The sequence below is a fragment of the Chaetodon trifascialis genome, chromosome 15 (genome assembly GCF_039877785.1).
Source record: "Chaetodon trifascialis isolate fChaTrf1 chromosome 15, fChaTrf1.hap1, whole genome shotgun sequence".
NCBI lineage: Eukaryota > Metazoa > Chordata > Actinopteri > Chaetodontiformes > Chaetodontidae > Chaetodon > Chaetodon trifascialis.
Genome location: NC_092070.1, coordinates 2,691,176 through 2,713,144, shown reverse-complemented (window position 1 = coordinate 2,713,144; position 21,969 = coordinate 2,691,176). Strand labels below are relative to the sequence as shown.

At 40.1% G+C, this 21,969-nt stretch overlaps 1 protein-coding gene across 2 annotated transcripts in view; it reads left to right on the top strand.

The window, feature by feature from the left end:
* LOC139344040 (junction plakoglobin-like) overlaps positions 1-20,835 on the top strand; it is a 218,134-nt gene extending 197,299 nt beyond the window's left edge. For both annotated transcript variants that reach the window (XM_070981948.1, XM_070981946.1), the window contains exons 15-17: positions 6,754-6,796; positions 11,435-11,574; positions 20,116-20,835. In XM_070981948.1, the coding sequence (XP_070838049.1) occupies positions 6,754-6,796; positions 11,435-11,571 (180 nt within the window). In that variant the 3' untranslated portion in view covers positions 11,572-11,574; positions 20,116-20,835. The remainder of the gene's footprint in view (positions 1-6,753; positions 6,797-11,434; positions 11,575-20,115) is intronic.
* The last annotated feature ends 1,134 nt before the right edge of the window (positions 20,836-21,969 follow it).

Genomic DNA, 21,969 nt, shown 5'->3' with positions numbered 1-21,969 from the left:
TTGCCAGATTGTCTTTGTTCCCTATGACCTAACGTCTAGCATTAGCTGTGTGCTTCCTAGTGACATCGAACCTTGCCTGTTCATTTTCTTATTTCAAGGATTGGCTTTTTCCCTGTCTGTTTTGTGTTAGCCTTTTTGGATTCCTGGTTTTTATTTTGCCTTTTTTTGGGGATTCTCATAAAGACAGTGATTTTTGTTTGAACCTCACTCTGTCTCCTGAGTTTTCTTTTCCTCTGCACCTGAGTCCCAGTTTCTCTAGAGTTGTTACATGGAGAGCAGCTTGTAATCAGCACACAGCAGGGAGACAGGCCGCCAGTTCTTGATGTCCTGTAGGTCACCCTTCTTGGGCAACAACGTCAGAACTGCCCTCCTGCAGCTCTGAGGCAAATATGAGTCTTTGAAACACTCAGAGAAAACTTCTGTCAGGTCATCACCGAGTTCAGTCCAGAAGGCTTTGTAAAACTCTGGTGGCAGACCGTCGATACCCGGGGCCTTCCCCCCATGCATGCTCTGCAGAGCTGCAAACAGTTCGTCTGTGGTCAGAGGGCCCCCCATCTCTTGGTTGGCCTCCTCTGAGACTGTTGGCAGCCCTGTGCAGAAAGAGTCCAACAGGTCATCATTCTTAGTGTATTCACTGCTGTACAGACGACTGTAGAAGTCCACCGCTCTCTGCTGGATCTCACTGGCCTCCGTCAGCATCCCCCCTGTCGCCGACCGCAGGGAGTGGATGTATCTGCTCTGCCCATTCTTCTTATCCAGGTCGAAGAAGTACTTGGTGGATGAGTCCATCATCGCAGCACTCTGGAAGTGAGACTGGACCAAGGCCCCCTCTGCTTTGGAGCCCAGCAAGGCTTTTTTACACTTGAGGTCTTCATACCGACCCCGATTTCCTGTGGACTCTGCAGAAATCTGCAGCTCCACTATTTCAAACTCCAGATCCCTCATAGATTTGGTAATGTCACGAGAGACGTTGAGAGTGTACTGTTGACAAAGCTGCTTAATCTCCACCTTCCCACAATCCCACCACTGCCTCAGAGATGTAAAACCTTTTTTCTGTTTTTTAAAATGTTCCAAAAATAAGCAATGGTGTCTTTAAAATGTTCATCTAATAAAAGCGCAGTGTTAAAATGCCAGTAGGCTGATTTGTGCCTAACTTTTGCTATAATAACATGACATGAGACCTTGGAGTGGTCTGAGAAACCCACAGGCAGGATCTGACAGTTTTTAAAAACACTGAGATGATGTTTAAAGAAGTAAAACCGGTCTAACCGAGCCATAGTGAGACCTCTGTGTGCTGTGGACCCACGTGTACTATCTCTGCTCCCCATGTATCTCCCTCCACACATCAACCAGACTGTGAGTCTCCACCAGCTGCTTGATCGCACGTGGGGAGGCTGCATGAGGTTCAATATGGTTCCTGTCTATCTTGTCATTCTCAGTACAGTTAAAATCCCCCCCAAGAAACAAAAACTCTTCAGGCCCACACTGACTTACAACCACACTGAGCTCAGATAAAAACTGAACCCAGGCCCTATGTTTGGGGCATAAACGTTCACAAAAACCAAAGAGTGAGCCTCATATTTTGCTCGTACAACCAACAGTCTGCCTTTCACTACTTCCTCCACCACATATGACTGTGGGAGGAACCTGCGTAAGATGAGGAGAGCCACTCCTCCACTGGTCCCAGTCAGATGGCTCTGGATGATGTCACCATCCCAGTTCTTCTTCCAGTCTGTGTCACTGGTGCTGTCGCTGTGTGTCTCCTGAACAAACATTACATCAATGACCTTCCTCTTCATCAGCTCAAAGAGACACGCTCTCTTCCTCACATCTCTCGCTCCATTTACATTGAGGCTGGAGATATTAAAGCTGAAAAGAGAAAAAAGACTCCTCCACCTTCACTCTTTTCATATTCTCGGTCTGATGGAGGAAAACTTCCACCTATCTCAGCTCATAATGTTTGTCATGCTGCAAAGCCACAGACGGCTGAGAGACGGTAACAGCCTGACTGTCTGCAGCACACTCCTTCTCTTCCTCCTCCACCTCCACATTCAGCTCTGACACCTGCTTCTCCTGCTGCCTGCCTGACCTCCTCGTTGCGGCTCCCCTTTTGGCCTGAGAGCTGCCCAAATCTACTGTCTGCTTCCTCTTCAGTACAGGAAGCCTACAGACCTTCTCCTCCTCCATCAGCTCATCAACATCATCATCAACATCGTCATCAACATCATCACCACCAGCATCACCACCACCATCCCCATCATCACCACCACCATCATCATCACCTCCATCACTGTTCAAACCCACCCTGTCTGCTGCCTGGTTCTCCTCCCTCACAGTGTTACTGTCAGATTTTTCATTCAGTGTGGATGTTTCAGTTCAGTCTTATTTGTCTGAGTCCTGTTGTGCCCCTGTTGTCTCCGCACCGACCCGCACACCTTCACTCTGTGCGCGTCCTGCGTTGCTCTGCGCCCTGTCAGCTGAGGAGAGTCTCTAGGGACAGGCCCGCACCACGTGACCCTCTCCTCCACAACCAAAACACTTTAGTGACCCAGAATTAACAAAAATAGCGTAATCAAATTCATCCACCTTCAGACTGAGCACCAGGTTGAGCTCCTCGTCTTTCTTATTGAGGATCATGAAGACCTGCCATCTGTGTGAGACCACATGCTTGAGCAGCAGAGACTTACAGCCCGACGGCAGCTTCTTGATGGGGAAAACTATTTTTCCATGTCTGGACAGGTGAGTGATGAGAACCTCATCGGGGATGAATGGCGGGATGTTGGAGATGGTGACTCCGTTGGCTGGTGTGCTGAGCGGAGACACCGTCAGGAACGTGTCGTTCACGATGATGCCCGCCTCCACCACTTTGTTTGCTTTATTAACATCATCAACAAAAATCACCACGGCGCCATTGATCCGAGCAGCTGATTTAATGCTGCTGTAGCCCACCAGCTCCCCGACAGCCAGACTGCACTCCTCCACTGAAACCCAGGCGCGATCTTAAAGCCATATTTCCGACTGAGTTTCCTCAACTCCATACCGGCGTCTCTGCACGCCGACCAGCCAGGCCAGCTGACCGCAAAAACACTCGCAAAAAAACTCCTGAACCCTGTCAAAAACCCCTATTTACACCCCAAACACTGTGAGAAGCAACACAACTACAACACACACTATTTAAAACATGAAACAATAAAGACAAAAGATAGAAAAATCTCTAAACTACTGCTCTGACACACCATTCCACACACACTCTGACAGAGAGAGAGAGAGAGAGAGAGAGAGAGAGAGAGAGAGAGAGGGACAAACAGGCCATACTTGGGAGGGGAAAACAGTAGATAAGCAAGGAATGAGGAAGGAAACCTGCTAGATCCAAACATCTCTATCATTTTTTGGGTTTCTGACAGACTATATGCTTTGCTGCCACTACCCTCTGCTAAGCAACTGCTCCGGCCGTCCATTCACTCCAATACCAAGATCTGCTCCTAAACCTAACGAAGTAATTGGTTCCTGAAGATTACCCTCACTGTAAGATCAGATGTTCAGGTTTTCTTTTATTATTATTAATGGTATCCTTTCTCAAAATAAAAACAAGAAAGTTTTAATCATAAGTTTGTTTGTCTGTTTGTTTGTTTGTTTTCCAGTTTTGGACAATGGAGGGCTAAATTACCCATGATCCTCACACACCATTTCTTTGGAGACGAAGCTAGTCCACTTTGCTCTATCTGTTACAAAACTTTATTTTAAACTGATTAAGATTTTGTGAGTGAATGGTTCCGTCCCCTTCAGACACACACACACGCACATAATGTTGGAGTGCTTTATTGGATGACTTGGCTCAGTATTGATCTTCTTTCATCATTCTGTCATTCTACATTTTAAGAAACATAGTTTCATATCACATAAGCTTAAACAAGTCATAATAGTGGCAACAAAAGACTAAAAATTATTAATTAGGTTAAGTGGCAACAGGTTAGTACACAGTACGGGGTACGGGGTTCACAGAGGGCGCTGGCAAATAGTGCAACAATTTAAGAATAATGTTTCTCAATGTAAGATTGAAAAGAATTTGGGAATTTCACTGTCTGCAGTACATAATGTCATTAAAAGATTCATGAAAGAAACAGAAGGTTACCACCATATTTTTTTTTTTATCACTTTTAATACTTCTCAGTAGTGTGTGGATGTGAGCACCAAACAGCCAGTTGCTGTGTCTGTGAACCTGGGATCAGGATGGAAACAAGATGGGACAATCTGTTAGTTGCAAAGAGTATGCACAACTGAGAGAATTGCACAGCTTGAAAAGGAGATTTAAATGCTGCATCAATTAAGTGAGAATGAGCAATTCACAGACTCTGCAGCAGCTTCTGTACAAAGTGTTAAAAATGGACAGACTTTTATACATGGGATTACATCAACTGTAGTGCATGCTGACACAGGTCTGTTTGATCCACTGCACTGGATGTGTCCTAACGCCACTGAATCAGCTGTTGAGGCTATCAAACCATCCATCCATCCATTTTCTATACCAACTATCCCTTTCAGGGTTGCGGGGGGTGCTGGAGCCTATTCCAGCCGTCAACGGGCGAGAGGCAGGGTACACCCTGAACCGGTCGCCAGTCGATCGCAGGGCAGTCTCTGCAGGGCAGATCGCAGTCTTTCGTCCAAGTGTCTCTGATCACCGTCAACTCCACGATTCACTTTACTACTGCGAGTAACTTGATTCTCGTTCACGACCCCATCCTAATGGCAGCGTAGGCTACAACTAGCTATAACTGCAACTGAAACTCAACTGAAAACAGAGAAACACACCCCGATGGTTAATAAATTATAGCGTGTCCATGACGATTACTTGAAACAAATATGCTGTTTTGCACAGGGCGAGCTATCCACAGTGAACGGGAAGCGACATAAACATAAACATAAATGTTTATTTATGAGAATAAACAAGTGGGATAAAGTTACGATTTCCCTTCCACAGGCAACATGTCCTGTCTCTCTGGTCTCTGCTTTCAGACACATCCTAACACATTAAAACGGAGCTAGGACATGGACAGACTACTAAGATCCTGATAGGATAACATACCTGTCTACATTAGTGACACCTAACAAACAGAGCATAGAAATATAGAATATCGAATGACAATTCTTGTATCCTCCACATAGACAAAGCCCTTACTTGGCTAGGACCTAGGTACCTTGCTAAATCCCTTGTTCACTATTTGACTTCAAGAACACTGATCATCTGTTGCTTGTTCATTGGATGTTCCCAGCAAAACAAATCGGGGATGCAGCCTTTGTCAGGTATTATTCAGGTATTCTCTTTATTCTATTGTCATTCTTATTCTCTTATTTTTGCTATTATTATCAAGTGGGTTGTATTCTCCATCTTATTATACATTAATTTTCTAGCCCTGTTTTTATGGTTCATTCTATGTCATGGGGTGCATTTCCTGTAGGAAAGAGACTAAACAAATAAAGTTATTCTCATTCTTATTCATTATCTTCTTGGCAATGGCAAGTTTGGAGGATGACTGAGCCCAGTTGAGAAACACTGATTTAGACTAAACACTGCTCTTACCGTATTAGGGTGCAGGGATGGTGGTTGCTGTTTCAAAGCAGCTGGGAACACTTTCCTGTGACAGTGATATCTTAATAATGTCAAGATTAACATAAACTAGCTGATGTTTTTCATACACAGCCAGGGATGTTGTCTGGCCAAGCAGTTTTACTCGTTTTCATTCTCAACAGGATTTTTCTCACATTTGCTAAGGATGCTCAGAGTGGTCGATATTGTGGAGCTGGAGTGGATTTGACGGCCAACTCTTTACTGAGGAGATCAAAATGTGCATAAATTGATGACACCGCTTTTGTAGCCTGTGATGGTCTGGATCCTGTGCTACACATCATTGGTATTGTTGGAGTTAAGGTCTCTGTCCTGTGTCTCCTGATGTCCCTGCCTCTTTTATGCCAGCTTTAAATCTTGCACTGGTAGTGTTGTATGCTTCCATGTCACCTGATTGAAGGACAGTTTTTTGTGGGTTTTTTTGGCTCTGGGTAGGGCCCTCACCTATATATTCTTCCAGGCCTTCTGGTTGGGGAATGATTTTATTGTATTTGTTGTATTGTATTTGAAAAAATAACAAATCAAAACGTTTGGGGGAACTACTGGCCCCTGCACCTGAACACACTGCAGTCACACAGCAACCATTTTAACAATCTGACAGACAATCTGACACACACACACACACACACACACACACACACACACACACACACACACACACACACACACACACACTTCAACATACTGCCTCACCCATCTATTATGCTTCCTTTCCTATGCTTACTACAAGTGTTCCCTCAGACTTTACAGAGAAGTGTTTGTGAGAGATATGAACGCTAATACCTATCTTAACACAACAGGCCTCCCTCCTGTCCCTCACAAAATCAAGATCTAAATCAAATAATGATGTAACACTGTTGCCAACTTTAATTGATGAAAACATGAACAGTTCCCTGTACATATTATAAGTCTGCAGAGCACTGCCCCAGTACAGGTCAGTGCACTGCTGGTTACTGGATAACATAAATGTTATGCAGGAAAAAACAAACAAATTAGTATCAAACTGTCCAACAATTTGTGTATGTGTCTCCACCTCCACCTTTTTCCCTGTGATAGATACTCAACTGATCAGTCTAACCTACAAAATCACTGCATTTTGTTCATCTTTGTCTCTGTTCTTTTGTCTTCAGGCCCATAATGCAGTTCCTTTGGAGCCAACATACTTAGCTGATGGTGAGTACTTTGATTTGCAGGGGAATACTCCCATAACATTGTTTTAATGTAAATACACGGATTTAACATCTCTGTCTGCGGTAGAGTTTTAGGAACCTACACTTAAACAGACCAAATGACTGGTGTGGTGACCTCTCTTTGATGGTCATGTAATACACAGCGTCAACCCTACAGTGATATTTCTTCAGCGGTTAATGAAATCTTGTGTATTATTACATATTATTATTATATGTATTTTCATAGTTTTGGCAATAGTTACTGTTATTTTTAAGATGTAGTACTCTCAACGTAATGATCTAAAAAATACAGAAACATCAATGAAACTGCTGTTCATGTGGGGAAACATAAATCAGATTGTATAAAATTTTGTGAGCACAACAAAAATGTGGTATTGGTCTTGTTGACCTACAAAAACATACAGTCCACTTGCAATCTTAAGCCCCATTCTCACAGCATTTTAAGCATTGTGAAATAACTGGATTTGGTCTGTAATATATATCCAGTAGCACAAAGCCAAACAAAAAAGTTAAAGGTCTTCCATGGTAGTGAGAGGTGAGTCCAAAACCTGCTCCTTCTTGGAGTCAGAGCTCAGCTGTGAAACACACATTGATATTGTTCAGTGTGACGCATCCTGATGATATTATTATCTTTGATGTTCATGAATAGAATAATAAAAAAGGATGGTTGACAACAAAAAATGTAAGATTTCTCAAATGTTCTTTTTTCAAGTCTACAGTATCAAATAAGTATCCAAGTATCCAGTGATAGTTGTCTGTATGTTTGTGCAGAAACGGCTAATAGCTAATTTGGAATACTTCTACACGTGCCAATTTGGTCAAATGTTAAAATAAAAATTGAGCTAAGAAGAGAATACCAGTGAGATCTTACCCCCCTGATGGTTTTATTCTTTTCTGTCGTCTTGGTTCCCAAATGGGCCTTTATGTTGGTGTTAGCATGTTTCTGTCTATTTGATTAGCAAAAAACATTTCTGACTTCATCCATTTTCACACGAGGCACATTTGCAATGAACTAATTAAAATAAATAAGATAAGTAGAAGGACAAGCAGCTCTTCCTATGGAAAAATCTCAGAGATCCACTTAAAAGTACTGATGTGTTGATGAGATTTCAATTACGGGAGGACCAGTGAATTTTCCGAAAAGCAGTAGGTAATTGCAGTTTTAATTATTACCAGAGTGGTAATTGAAAAAAAAAAAGCACACATATATGCTTCAAAAAGGCTAACTAGCGCAGGTGATGTTAAAATCACACCACCTCCCCTTGAGGAAAAATAAATCCAATCGTAATGGAATTAAATTTTATTTGATGGTAATCATCTCCATCTGATGTCATCTGCCACTTGTACTGTTCATCATTTTAACCAGTGACAGACACAACCAGGGCCTGCTAAAAATGAAAAGCCAGCTAACTTCACCAAATTGTATCTCTGAGAGATAAAACATTTGATAAAAAAAAAAAATAAAAAAAAAAAAATATATATATATATATATATATATTTGGAATATCAGTATTCCTGTCATATACCTTCTCAACAGCAGGCCTGGGTCTATGCATGCACACACACACACACACACGCACACACACACACACACACACACACACACACACACACACACACACACACACACACACACACACACTTCATGAGGCAGTAATGCTGGCACGTTCCTTTCTGTGAACAGTGGGCTGTGACTTGTGTGTGTGTGTGTGTGTGTGTGTGTGTGTGTGTGAAAAGGGAGGGGAGACTGCAGATCTCCACAGCATTTCTCTTTTTTGTTTTAGGGCCGACTAGTAGGACTTCCTTGTTTAACTTAAGAAATGATTGCTTGTCCATTTATTTATTGCCAAAGACAGTTTGCTGCTTGCCAGTATTCTTGCCTGAGTTCCTCATATTAGTCTGATTTGTCCTTTGTTTAGTTTTTGTATTTCACCTTTGTTCTTGGATTTGGTGACCAAGCTACTGTAGTTCTCATGGTGCGTGCGTGCGTGCGTGCGTGCGTGCGTGCGTGCGTGCGTGCGTGCGTGCGTGCGTGCATGCATAAGGGTAGAGGAGCAGAAGGAGGAATAATACAGGTAAATAAATAAATAAATAAATAAATAAATAATGAATGAATGAATGAATGAATGAAGGCTTTATTTCGAACACATAAAAGCAATACGAAACAGCAAAATCAAAAACAAGTGAAACAATATTAACTTAACATGTTCGAAAAAGAGTAGGAAGAAGCAAAAGCTTTTATAATCCTACCCCTTCACCACTTAGTAATTAATGTGTCTACTTCTTGTGTATCCTGTTTTTTTTAAATATTAGGTCAAAAAGATTACATAGTTAAAATGAACATGTTTTAGAATATTTGAAATAAAAAACACAAAAAAATACAATAACATTCTCATTAAAATTAATGACAATACTGGGCGTGGTCATGGCATCCCTAGTGTTTACATGAATTACACAAAGTCAGCCTTAGTTTTGGTCGCTAAACAAAGCGGTTATTCAGTGTCTAAACTGCAAAAATGAAAAGCTTTTATGTACAGTAGAAGCTTATGTAGCACAGTGCATCCATATGGTGAAGGTAACAATATATATTCTATTTTTATCAAAAAGCAGTAGTCAAAAAGTATTGCTGCTTTATAATTCAGACCTACCGCTATTTAGAACAGTCTTAAAATACCAAAGCTAAAAAATAAATAAGCTGTTTTTTATTAGCAAAAAATGAGATGTAATGGAGGACAGTGCAGGAAGAAATGCAAGGTAAGTAGAGAAATGGGAGAGAGGAAGAAGATAATGAAGCAAGAGAGGAGAGAACTGAAAAAGGACATGAGCATGGAGGACAGGGGAGAAGAAGGAAGACGAAGTGAAGGAGAGATAATTGTTTGAACAAAGGAGAAAAAGGAGTCATTAAACAAAAATAGAAGACAGCTCTATCAGAGGAGAACTCTCCATTTCGCCATTCTGTCAGTTTTCTCCTTCAATGAATCCTTCTTCTCTCATGTCCTTTGCATACATACTTTGTGCAAATACCTCCATCTCACTATCTTTTATTAATATTTTAGTCTTCAATCCAAGTGTATCGCTGTGTGTGTGTGTGTGTGTGTGTGTGTGTGTGTGTGTGTGTGTGTGTGTGTGTGTGTGTGTGTGTGTTTGTGTGATTGACGAGGGTATTGGTCCCATTTAAAGCCAGGATCATTTTTTCCAGATGCTGAATCCACCGCAGTTGTACACACAGATGGACACACACACACACACACACACACACACACACACACACACACACACACACACACACACACACACACAGCTGTCAGTAATTGTAATGGCGGTCAATTGAAGGCTGATATCATAATGCAGGTGTCAGAGTCAAATGAACTCATTCATTCACCTTCCATGGAGCCTTCCACTCCACCTGCCACATTTTGAGTTTTGGTGCCCACAGAATGCTACACAATGAGGCCAATAACCAGCATTGACATGTGTCCTGGAAAATACGGATAACATGACAAATGTGAATGAGGACCCCAGGAAGACTAGTGACCACTTTGTGGAAGCTAATGAGGATCCAATAAAGAATAAAGAATTAAGTTTACTTAAAGCTGGAAAATATACAGTATATATATGGATTATATGTTTGTGGTCAAAACACGTACTGCTACATTGTAATTACAGTGGTTAGTTTCATATTTGCTCAGATGCACAATTTTTGCTTATGCTACAACTTAGCTCAGCTGACTGTCATCAAAATATTGCATCCTGTGGAGCATTAGAATGAATTGGGGAAGAAACGCCAATAATTTTACTCGAAAAGAGAAAGTAATGTAGTTTCAAACTAGATAACAAACTAGGTAAAATTGATAATTGATAATTATAAAACATTTATTCATATCTTTGTGAAGATGACTCAATCAAAACTGTGACAATAACAGGTTTTAGTTGCAGGCAACCAAAGAAGAAACTGTAACCGTTCCCGTCTCCAGTGAGCACAACATAAAGTAACAATGCCCTTGTCTAATCCAAGGACTGGTAACTACAACACAGTCATGAATGTCAAAGTCATCATAAATTCTAAGGACGCGTTTGTCACAGGCGATGTGCTCCTGCTGTAAATGTTCCTCTTAGTCTCCCCCTTAACTCCACATATACTTATATACATACTTAACTTATAATTGTTTTTTTTCCCTGACTGACTGGTGTATTTATTAAATAATGATTCTTTTTAAAGAAATAACTTGATATTTTGCAAAATACATATATTTGCTTTCTTTCAGGGAGTGAAATGAAAAAAATATCACTCTCATGTCACCTTATCTAAGCATACAGACAGGACTCAGTCCAAAGTTAAAAAACACACCTACCAACACCTCTAGACTTACTAATTAAAACACTGTATCTCTCTTATCTCACACACAGCTCATTAAATGATAAATCTATCTATCTATCTATCTATCTATCTATCTATCTATCTATCTATCTATCTATCTATCTATCTATCTATCTATCTATCTATCTTTGTGGTGTAAAGTGCATCTGTAAAAGATATTTGATTGATCAGATTATCTATATACATCTATATATATATATATATTATAGATATATCTATATACAAAACATTTTTCTCTCTCAGATTTAGATGGCTCTTACCCTCCCTATGGCTACGCTGATCTGCCTCTCGACACCCTACCGCTAGACCCAGACCTTCACGAATCCTACATCCCCGACATGACCTACAACCCCAGACAGGCCTACCCTGAACCACTCTAACAGGTAAACACACACACACATAACACTTTGTTAACAGTTGTAGTGTGGACAATTTGAAAGGGTTTCCTGCCAAACTGACTTTCCTTGGCTCAGCATCCCCTGTGAATCCTAATCATAATAACACACTGTAATTAGGTCTGTCTTTTAGAATGTGTAGAACATAGATTCCAAAGTGCAGGCTCATATAGCAGGTATCACTGGCATAGTGAACACAAGGTGAGATACCACAACTGGAGGAACTTCCCATGTCATGTAATTCTTTCTTTTAGAGTCAGTCAGTTAGAGCTATGTATGCTGACCTATAATGTTTTATTTGCAAATTACATGTTTTTTGTTCTATCAAGCTAGTCACCCAAAGACACCTGTATTAGAGTTACAGCCGTGTCCAGACTTAACAGTCTCATAATCATCTGTACATTCCAGTGGCAGAGTGGCCATTGGGACGATCGGGACAGTTCCCGGTCGGCCGATTAATCAACACCAACCGGCTCCGTGTATCATTTAGAGTGGCCATCATAGTTCTAGCAGTGGCAATAATCGTCTACAATATTTTCCTAGATATCCAATATCTGCCACTCAAAGGTCCAACCCATATTTACACCCGTTACTCATTGTCTCTATCTCATGGTAGACAGTCATGGTTACTCTGCAAACTCATCTCTGATTATTATCTCTTATCAATCTAGTCTATTAAATTTTGTGCAGCCTCCTTTCTTGATTTCATTCCTCTTATTCAGATATTACAGAGCTTTCATGGCCACAAATATAAAACAGCTAGCATTGCAATTTAATTTGCTTGTTTGTTCTTAAATTAACGTGGAATGGAGCAAAGCCTCCTGGGAATGGGAAATGCATTAGCCTATCACTCTGCGTTTATGAAATGAACCGATTGTAGGTCAAGTCTATTTACAGAAATGTAGGGGAGTGAATGAGCGGCCCCTTATGGCATGACCCTACATACATGATAATATCATACGTCAGACAGAGCGAAAGCGACGTGAGCAACCTCAAGGTTGAGGCAAAGTAGCAGCTAGCTAGCAGAGTTTTGACAGTCTATTAGGATTTGCGTGGTTGCTGTTTTACACATGATGGAAGGCAGAGAGAGAAAGGAGAAAGGAGGGGCTGAAAAAGCCAGAATAAAGAAGAAGCGGATGCTGGAGGAGGATGCATCAAAGTGCTCGATTACGGATTTATTCCGAAATCAACCGTCAATGAGTGATGCAGGTAAATTGACAGAAAAGCAGTTAGCCCCAGGGGTGGAGTGGGGCACCAAAGGCCACAGGGAAAATTCTGACGCACCGGCCGATCCCTGGCCCACCACTGGCCCATCCCCAGCCATTCACCTACCATATATCAACAGCGCAAACAAAATTTATGTCATTTTACCATACTAAATCTTTTTTTTTTTTTTTTTTTTTTAATCTGGATAAAGACACAGATTATGTCATGTTTCTTTGAGTGAAAATTTTCCATCTGTTCTAACACCAGCCAAATCTACGCATTTGGGAAGGATTTAAAGGAAGTATGAAATATGACCACAAGATGGCACTAAGCAAATGCACATTATTGACAATAGTGAACAAAAGTGTAGGTTAAAGCTTTTATGGCTTTTCTATAAATAAACAGATGTTGAAATTAGTGTTGTCAATCGATTAAAATATTTTATCACGATTAATCTCATGAATGTCATAGTTAACTCGTGATTAATCACAAATTAATCACACTTTTTTTATCTATTCTAAATGTCCCATTAGTTATCATTTTAATACTCTTATCAACATGGAAAAGTGGATAGGCTTGCTTTGTGCAAATATTTTTTATTGAAAACGTGTAGTGTTATATTTCACATTAACATTCTCACTTTGAGCAGTCATTCACATTTGAAGCAAAATCTCACGCAATTTAACACTGTCAATAAACATGACAAAAAAAAAAAAAAAACTTTGTTACAAAAGCCCCTTCAACAACCCTTTCTAAGGGATCAAAACAGGGTGATACAAGATAAAGTTACAAAGTGCACATCATTGTAAACAAGGACTCAGCCTATAGTGCAGTTAAACCATGGCTTAAACTACAAGCAGTCAGACTATACTGCTCTTCTGTTTATTCACCAGAAGCTTATCAACCCAGCCTCTTATTTCTCTCCAGAAAGAAAGAATATTACTTGGCTATGGCTGCAGTAAGCTTGTTCTTAGTTGCGGTATCCATATGCCTCTGTCGAAAGCCATCCATTGTCGCCTGGTTTTGACAAGGAGGCGGCGGAGAATTCGCATTAGCCATGTGTTTGGCCATCAAGTGGCATTTCAGACTGGATGTGCTACGGTGATAACTCAGTTCACACCGACAATACACACAGATAACTTTGGTCTTGTCAGTTGACCCATCTGCAACTTTTTTTAACTAAACTTTCCATTCAGAATCTTGTTCGCATCCATTTCAGCGTTTCGCGCTTGACATCCACACAAACCGGTAGCCTACTTTTTTACAGCTAGCGAGCAGGCAAGACCAAACATGTATGTGGGGCGTGCCTATTGTTTTGTTTCCGGTTTACAACCGGATGCTGTAGTTTTTCTGACGTTACTAGTAGTGGCTACAACTTATAATAAACTACAAGTTCACTAGGTCACAAAGAACATTAATCTTGCGATAAAAAAAGTGACACAGTTAAAATTGATTTGCATTAGCGCGTTAATAATGTGATATTTTTGACAGCACTAGTTGAAATATAACATCAAAATAAAATGCTAAAACTATATTGTATGACAGACCTTGATCAAAAAAATACATTATAAAAGCTGAGAGAGCTGACAGAGCCGTCGCATGGACTGTGCAAACTGTGCAACCGCACAGGGCCTCGCACCACTAGGGGGCCTCACGCCTGCAATCCTGTTTTGTTTGTTTTTTTTTTCTTTTTAATAAACACATTAGTTATATATGATGTTGTCTGTCTCTGTCAAGGTCACATTAAAAGCAAACAAATAAATAAAAAAAAAAAATCCAACAAATTCAGCAGGTTTTTCAATGTCACTATGTCATTAGGCCTCACTGAAGCACGTCTGAACATGTCAGAATCTCAGGATGTACCGGACCTGAGAGAGATAATCCCAAAGGGAACAACTACAGCACTTAAAACACTTCGATACCTCAAAGGGATTGAAGGAACTTTCCCTAACTGTGAGACTGTGCTCAGGATCCTGTTGACTTTTTCAGTAACCGTGGCATCGGGCGAGTGAAGCTTTTTGAAGTTGAAACTAATTAAAAACTATTTGTGCAACGCCATGTCACAGGACAGACTGTGTGGGCTTGCCCTGCTATCAGTTAAAAAGGACACTGCATCCAAACTAGATTATAAAGATCTTATTGCTGAGCTTACGGCCAAGAAGGCAAGGAAAGTGACTCTGACATGATCAGTTTCTGCTGTTGTGTACAGTTGTAATGAAAATGAACGTATATTATGAGTGAAAAATGTCCTAACCTAGTTCTTTAAAATTTCAAGATGCCAAAGAAAAAGTTACTGAGCTGACTTGATGTAAAGCCACTCGTTGCATAGTTGATATTTCCCCCCTTTGAAATAAATAGCAAAAAGCCCCGGCAGGCCTGCTAGTAGGCACAAACTAGCACAAGTTAGTCAAATGTGTATGGCAATGACTAGTTCTGGGCCACTCAGGTAAAGACACTACTCTCTGTGGCCTTGAGGAAAGGACACAACTGTCCGTGCCCCTCAGGCAAAGGACACTTATCTCTGTATATAATCAGATGTCTATAGTTCACAATAAACCTATAGGCTACTCAAAATTCCTGGTTAATGGTTTGTAGAACTCTTTGGAACTGTCTATATGTACATACTTTTATAGTACTCTACAAACCTATTCAAAGTGCCTATTAAATTACTTGTGTTATTAGGTGGGCATTGTATGCTTCCTTTTTTTAAACTAAAGTATTGTAAATTGAGCATTTTTGATATATTGCATTAGCACTATCTGTAGTTCCTTTCTCTCCATGTATACAACGCTATTACTTTGATTCATACAAAATCATATGTTAATATTCGATGCTGGAAATGATAAATGTAGAATTTGTATTTGAATTTGAATTTGTCAGCTTTTATAATTTATGTTTGTGATCAAGGTCTGTGATACAGTATAGTTTCATCATTTTATTGTGATGTTATATTTCAACATCTGTTTATTTATAGAAAAACCATAAAAGCTTTAACCTACACTTTATCGTCAATAATGTGCATTTGCCTAGTGCCATCTAGTGGTCATATTTCATACTTCTGTTAAATCCTTCCCAAATGCGTAGACTTGGCTGGTGTTAGAACAGATAGAGAAATTTCACTCAAAGAAACATGACATAATCTTTATCCAGATTAAAAAAAGAGAGAGAGAAAAGATTTAGTATGGTCATGACATGAATTTTGTTTGTGTCGTTGATATATGGGAGGTGGTTGGGTGGGGGTGGGCCAGTGGTGGGCTGGGGATGGGCCGGTGCGTCAGAATTTTCCCAGTGGCCTTTCGTGCCCCACTCTGCCACTGATCCATTCAGTAACAAATTTTTCCCCAGTATGTCCACATTAAGTTATTAATGCTAACAATTAATTAATGCATTTTGTCTCTTAATTTCAGCCCTGATCCAGAATGAGGGAGAGTCCCCCCCCCCCCCAAAAAAAAACAAAAACAAAAAACAAAAAACTGAGCTTTGTCAAAACAGATTGTATAAATCTTAAAATGTCAGCTCGGTGTTTCAGAGTGTTTTAGGTAAACCAAGGTTGTCCAAAACAATGGCTGTCCAGTGAATGTCGGGGGCTGTGTTGCAGTAAAGAGGCAAAACTTAAGTCACCTCCAACTTTATCTGTGATTGTTCATTTTAAATGTCAGTATAGCTGAAGACACAATATAGCTGATTTATGCTGATTTTGACAACATCATGATCATAGAATACTGATTTTATCAGTCATTGCAGCTTTACATTGCAGGGAATAACTAACTGAATAACAGGTAGCAGTTATGGGTTGTAATTAAATTGCTACTGTCATGTGGCAGTGCAACCAGCTGTGTGTGTAGCCCAGTCACAAGTGGGGGCTGTGTGCCAGCAAAGTTAACATGAGAGCTTGCTGTTATCTATAACTTTTCTGTGATCATACATTTTAAAGATTGATATCATTCATTGTCATTAAACTGTATTTATGTAGATTTCATAGGTGATGTTGTAAGACATGTAAGAAATGATTATTTGGTCAGCCACGCTGTTTATCCCCCTCCTTACCAGACACTGGCTGTGATGCAGTTTTGTTGTTTGACAACTAAAAAGAGGATAGAGAAGAAATGTCACTGGCTTTATATTAGTGATGCGTTTAACTGTGGACAACTCAAAACAACTTAAATCACCTGTAGGGATAGAAACTGTTAAAAATATTTTTAAGATATATATGATTTGAAGTGCCCTGCAATCGACTGGCGACCGGTTCAGGGTGTACCCCACCTCTCGCCAGTTGACAGCTGGGATAGGCTCCAGCCCCGGTATAGAAGATGAATGAATGAATGAATGAATGAATGAATGAATGAATGAATGAATGAATGAATGATTTAAAGTAGATGCTGTCTTAAGCACCATGTAACCCAGAACCGTGATTTCTGTCGTCAAAGTAGAGGATTAGATAAACCTGATTCCTCCTGGAGAACACAGATGTTTTGACCAGTATAATGATACTCCCATACTAGGATCGGGGATGGCTACAGCAGTAAGATTTTGCTAATAATGATCATACAATTGCACACTCAAGATTCAATAGCACAATGACACAATACTTAGATAAAGTAGGTAAAGTAGCAATTTCACAGATCCGAAGTTTGTGTTGATACTACAATGAGAAAAGTAGGGCTAGTGTGGCTGATTACAGCTGTGACAAAACCCTAACTGATGTCATGAAGGTAAGATTTTTGTTGTTGAGATAGTAGTTTGTGCCTCCCACTCTGCGTATTGAGATGTCAATTTTTTACACTTGGCAGTGGAGTGTGCGGACTTCAGCTGTATTGCTGGAGTGCTGGTATTATCCTTTTGTATTTTCTTGTAAATATCTGGACTGAGTCAGTTTTGTCAGCTCTCATGGACTGGTGTCCCAGGCGTTTAAGCTCTGTATGACTCTCACGCAGTGGCGTAGATGACGTAGGGTTGGTGGGTTTTGTAAACCCATGGGCCCTCTTGTGGTCAAACTTTTTTTTTTTTTTTTTTTTTTTTAAATGTAATGTTGCCGCGGTTGACCCTCGCAGCGGCAGGTAGCTCGGAGTGTAACGTCAGACTGGGTCACTGCATTGTGTTGAAATTAAGGGGGGATACGAGTGGCCCCTCCCAATTTGAACTGATCCATGCGTCTATTGATTGTGATTGGCTCAGCCGCTCAGACGGCGACCGTTATTTTTCTGGAAAAAAAGCAAAAAAAAAAAAGCAAAGGAGAGAGGCAAAGATGCTTAAAAGAAAGACGCCGCCCGAAAAAGAGATGTGTGGTGCAGATAAGCGGAGGGCAAAAAAGAAGAAGTTAATTGAGGATGCGGCCAAATGCACAAAACTGACAGATCTGTTCTGTCGTGTTGGGAGCAGCCAGGCCAGTGACGACACGGGTCCGAGCAGCAGCACGGCCACAGCAGGTAAACAAGCACTGTCTGCTGTAACACGGCGCTATCATGACCTCAGACTTGAGACTAGGGTTGTCACAAGAACCGACACTACCGCTAATCTGACCGTGATCGAACCTGGATCCGCTCCAGCTGCTTGGTGAGGCCACAGCCACAGTTGAAGCCCATAAACAGACGCGCCATGTGTCTTTCTCCGGTCAGTTGTCATGGGAACAAGACGCTCTGACGGTGGTGCGCATTTAGACCATAATACATCCATGGTTTGGAGCAGAGACAAACAAACGTCTGTGAATATATAAAACGGAGCTGAAGAATGAAACAATAAGTTTACACCAGTCAGTGGAAACAGCCTGAAAGTGAGTGAATGAGAACAACAGTTCTATCATTGAACTACTAGGAGAATAATAATAATGATGACTACATGACTTCCTGTTTGTGTGGAGGCATATTTACCATTTTACCTCATGTTTCTGCCTGAGAAGTCGTTTAAGTGCAGCTTAGCCTAAAACAAGTTTGATGGGTTCTTAGGCCTATTATTATTATTATTATTTAATAAAGTAGTAGTGATTTTAGAAGCACATGCTTTTTTTCAGTTGTGGTATCGAATAGAGTATCGAGAATCGTGGAAATTTACTAGTATTGGTATCGACTACTGAAATTCTGGTATTGTGACAACCCTACTAGACTTTACATATAGTGTTTGTTTTTTTGGGTGTGTTCAGGGCACAGACAGAACATTAAAGATTACATGATTACAAAGTTACATGCATTACAAATCATTAATTTTCTTGGTCAATTAAAAATAAAATCCATAGGCTTTACTATTCTTATTATTATGATGGCACCATCATAAGCCTGTCCTCGCATATTGGTAACGTTAAGTCCAAGTTCCTGGAGAGCTTTCATCAGTGAGTCATGAAATGATTCAGCATTGCCGCTGGACAGCTCATCAAACTTAATAAATCTCTCAACACTTTTACCACTCTTATTGACATACCTTATGGACAAAGAAAACTGATCCACTCTAGAAATGTCGATTGTTCCTGGCTTACTTATTGGCTGGAACAAACAATGACTGGCTTACTTATTCCTTACTTTTTGGGCTTTTTTCTGTCTTCTATTCGCGTGTGCAATGTCGGGCCCCTTTGACCTCAAAACCCATGTGGAATACAGCCTAGCTACGCCACTGCTCTCACGTGACACTAACATCTCTGATATGACAACCATATGGCCTGGTGACTCAGATGTGAGCTCAATCATTCTCAGTGTGTGACGCATTCAACAGAGGTTAAGTGTCTGGGATCCCTTCACCAGTTAGTCAGAACTGAAGAAGCTTTTTTGTTGAAAAGTCCAGTTTTTTCAAGAAATCTACAGCAAGACTATTTGCCTTGCACTTCAAGACATCCTATGTCTAAATAAAAGTATAAAAAACACATCTGGCAACCCACACAGTAGCCAGATATGCTGCACAGAAATACTGGATGGATAGATATATTGTTGTTCATCCAGCACATAGCCCCCCCCCCCCCCCCCCAAAAAAAATATAAATTGTGATTATAACATTTCTTTTTCGATCTAGCCCCCTACTTTCACTTCTAGTGTTCACCTAGGCTAACAGCGTCCTGATATCTTTATAATTGATACATAAACATGAGGCTGATATTAATCTTCTCATTCCACTGTGAAAAAGAAAGTGAATAAACTCACAGCCAAAAACATTATACTGTTTCTTTTGATTTTTGTGGTTTAAAACTTGCTCATTTGGCTGTGTAATTACAGTATATTTTCAGAGTTATTAATTAATTGATTGTTAATGTGGATATTTTATATTTCTTCTGATCTTTTTGATCTCAGGTTAGTTGATGATCATTCCTGAAGATATTTGCTGCTTTGTTGTTTGTTTTTGCAGGAGAATAAAACATAAATGCTGAAAGAAAACAAGAGAAGACCAAATCAGAGGAAGAAAGACTAGAGGAATAAATAGAGGAAGACGGAGATTGGAGGTTTTAATCACAAAGGGAATCAGCCTTTTCCAAAGGATGGAAAAAATATCCCATTTGGCAATCAAGAACTATCAAAAGAGGATACTTATCAAAAGAGATTTATTGTTGCTATAAATGGAAAATGTAACTTTGTTCTAATGTTTTACTGTGGGCTAAAAGTGGGGCTTATCTAAAATTTTGAGGCATTATTACACGGGTAACTTTTTGAAGCAATCAAGTTAGGCAAGAATATTTCACATTGAAAGTTTGGTGCATGTGGGACAAGCAGGAGGGGCTTGACTTAACTCAGCTGATAATCCCAAATGTTTTAGCATTTCATTTTTAAGGGAGTTACAGAGAATTTACATTTGCTGAAATGTTACAACCTCATTGTTAAATTGTGACGTCAGTGATGCAATTCCTGTTGTAATTAGTTGTGATATGTACAGGGATTTTTTTTCCCCCACAGGTGGATTTCTCATTGGAAACACCCATGTTAATCATTAACGAGTTCCATTATATTATATTTAATTATAATCCCCAGTTTGACCTTTTTTTCTGACATCACAAAAACACTCAATATGAAACTTTTAACATCATCTTGTCTGCAAAACATGCAGCATTTAACAGGAATAGATTTTCTCCCTGATGATAATAACTGCTAATCACCATTGCTACCAAATGCTACCCGTGTATCCCAGCCTGTAGCTGCTGTCTTTTAGATATCTCTTCTGTGTAGTTGAACAGTGCACATGTCCCAGGGTGTCCATGTCTGGTCGTTGCATGGTAGTATATCGTGTACTCATTGAAATATTCTTCACTTTACACACCAACCTTTACAAACCATTGTGGATTACTCCGGCCATTTGGGAAACCTCAGTGTGGACTACAATCCCACCATGTCCCAGCCTCACTTTCACCAAACGGACATTCTGTTCAAATGTCAACAGGAAATGGACTACAAATCCCTTTGGCATCTTTGGTATCAGACTACAGATCCCAAAAATGTCCAGCCATACACAATTAGACCCACACATGTCCAGTGGAAATGGACCGCACCTCTCTGACCAACTTGTACACACCTTTGTAGGTGCCATGAAGTACATTACAGAGTAAATTTACAACAGTACTTACATTGTGCTTTGACATAATGGCAGATGACTTTTGTACAAGGGGTGGGTTGATTATAGAAATTTGTCAACTGTACATCTATGTCAATGGAGGGGTAGGGGGCTGCAAACTCAAATATAATATATAAAATATAAAATAAATATAATAATACTTGCTGCTGTTCACAGCATTTATTAATGATTCAGTCTAATTGGTATGCAACACCTAGTCTACCTAACCATCACATCATAGTACAGTTCACATTGTCTGCATTTAAGTACAGCTGCAGTTGAAATGTGGATATCATGGACAGTTGGGGCAAAAAGTGTTTTGTTCAACAGGGACAACTGTGCTTGTACAATACAAGGCTGCTGGTTGCAATATCAACAAAAGCAGTCTCAGCCTACAATGTTAAGAAAGCACAACAACAATTACTTATCAATTGCTGACGCAATCTACTGTTTTCTATTGTGATGTGAATTTTCCATCCCACATTAAATATCATGACATTTCAGCCATAAATGTAACTAAATGCACAGTCAATAGTAGCATCCCCTGAAACTGTTTTATTGTGAATTGCTGTCTGTCGGCAGTAATAAGGTCTACCAGTGATTCTGCTCCTCAAGCTGTGATTGGACAGTTGATTGATTTTTTTTTTTTAATTTTGGCAT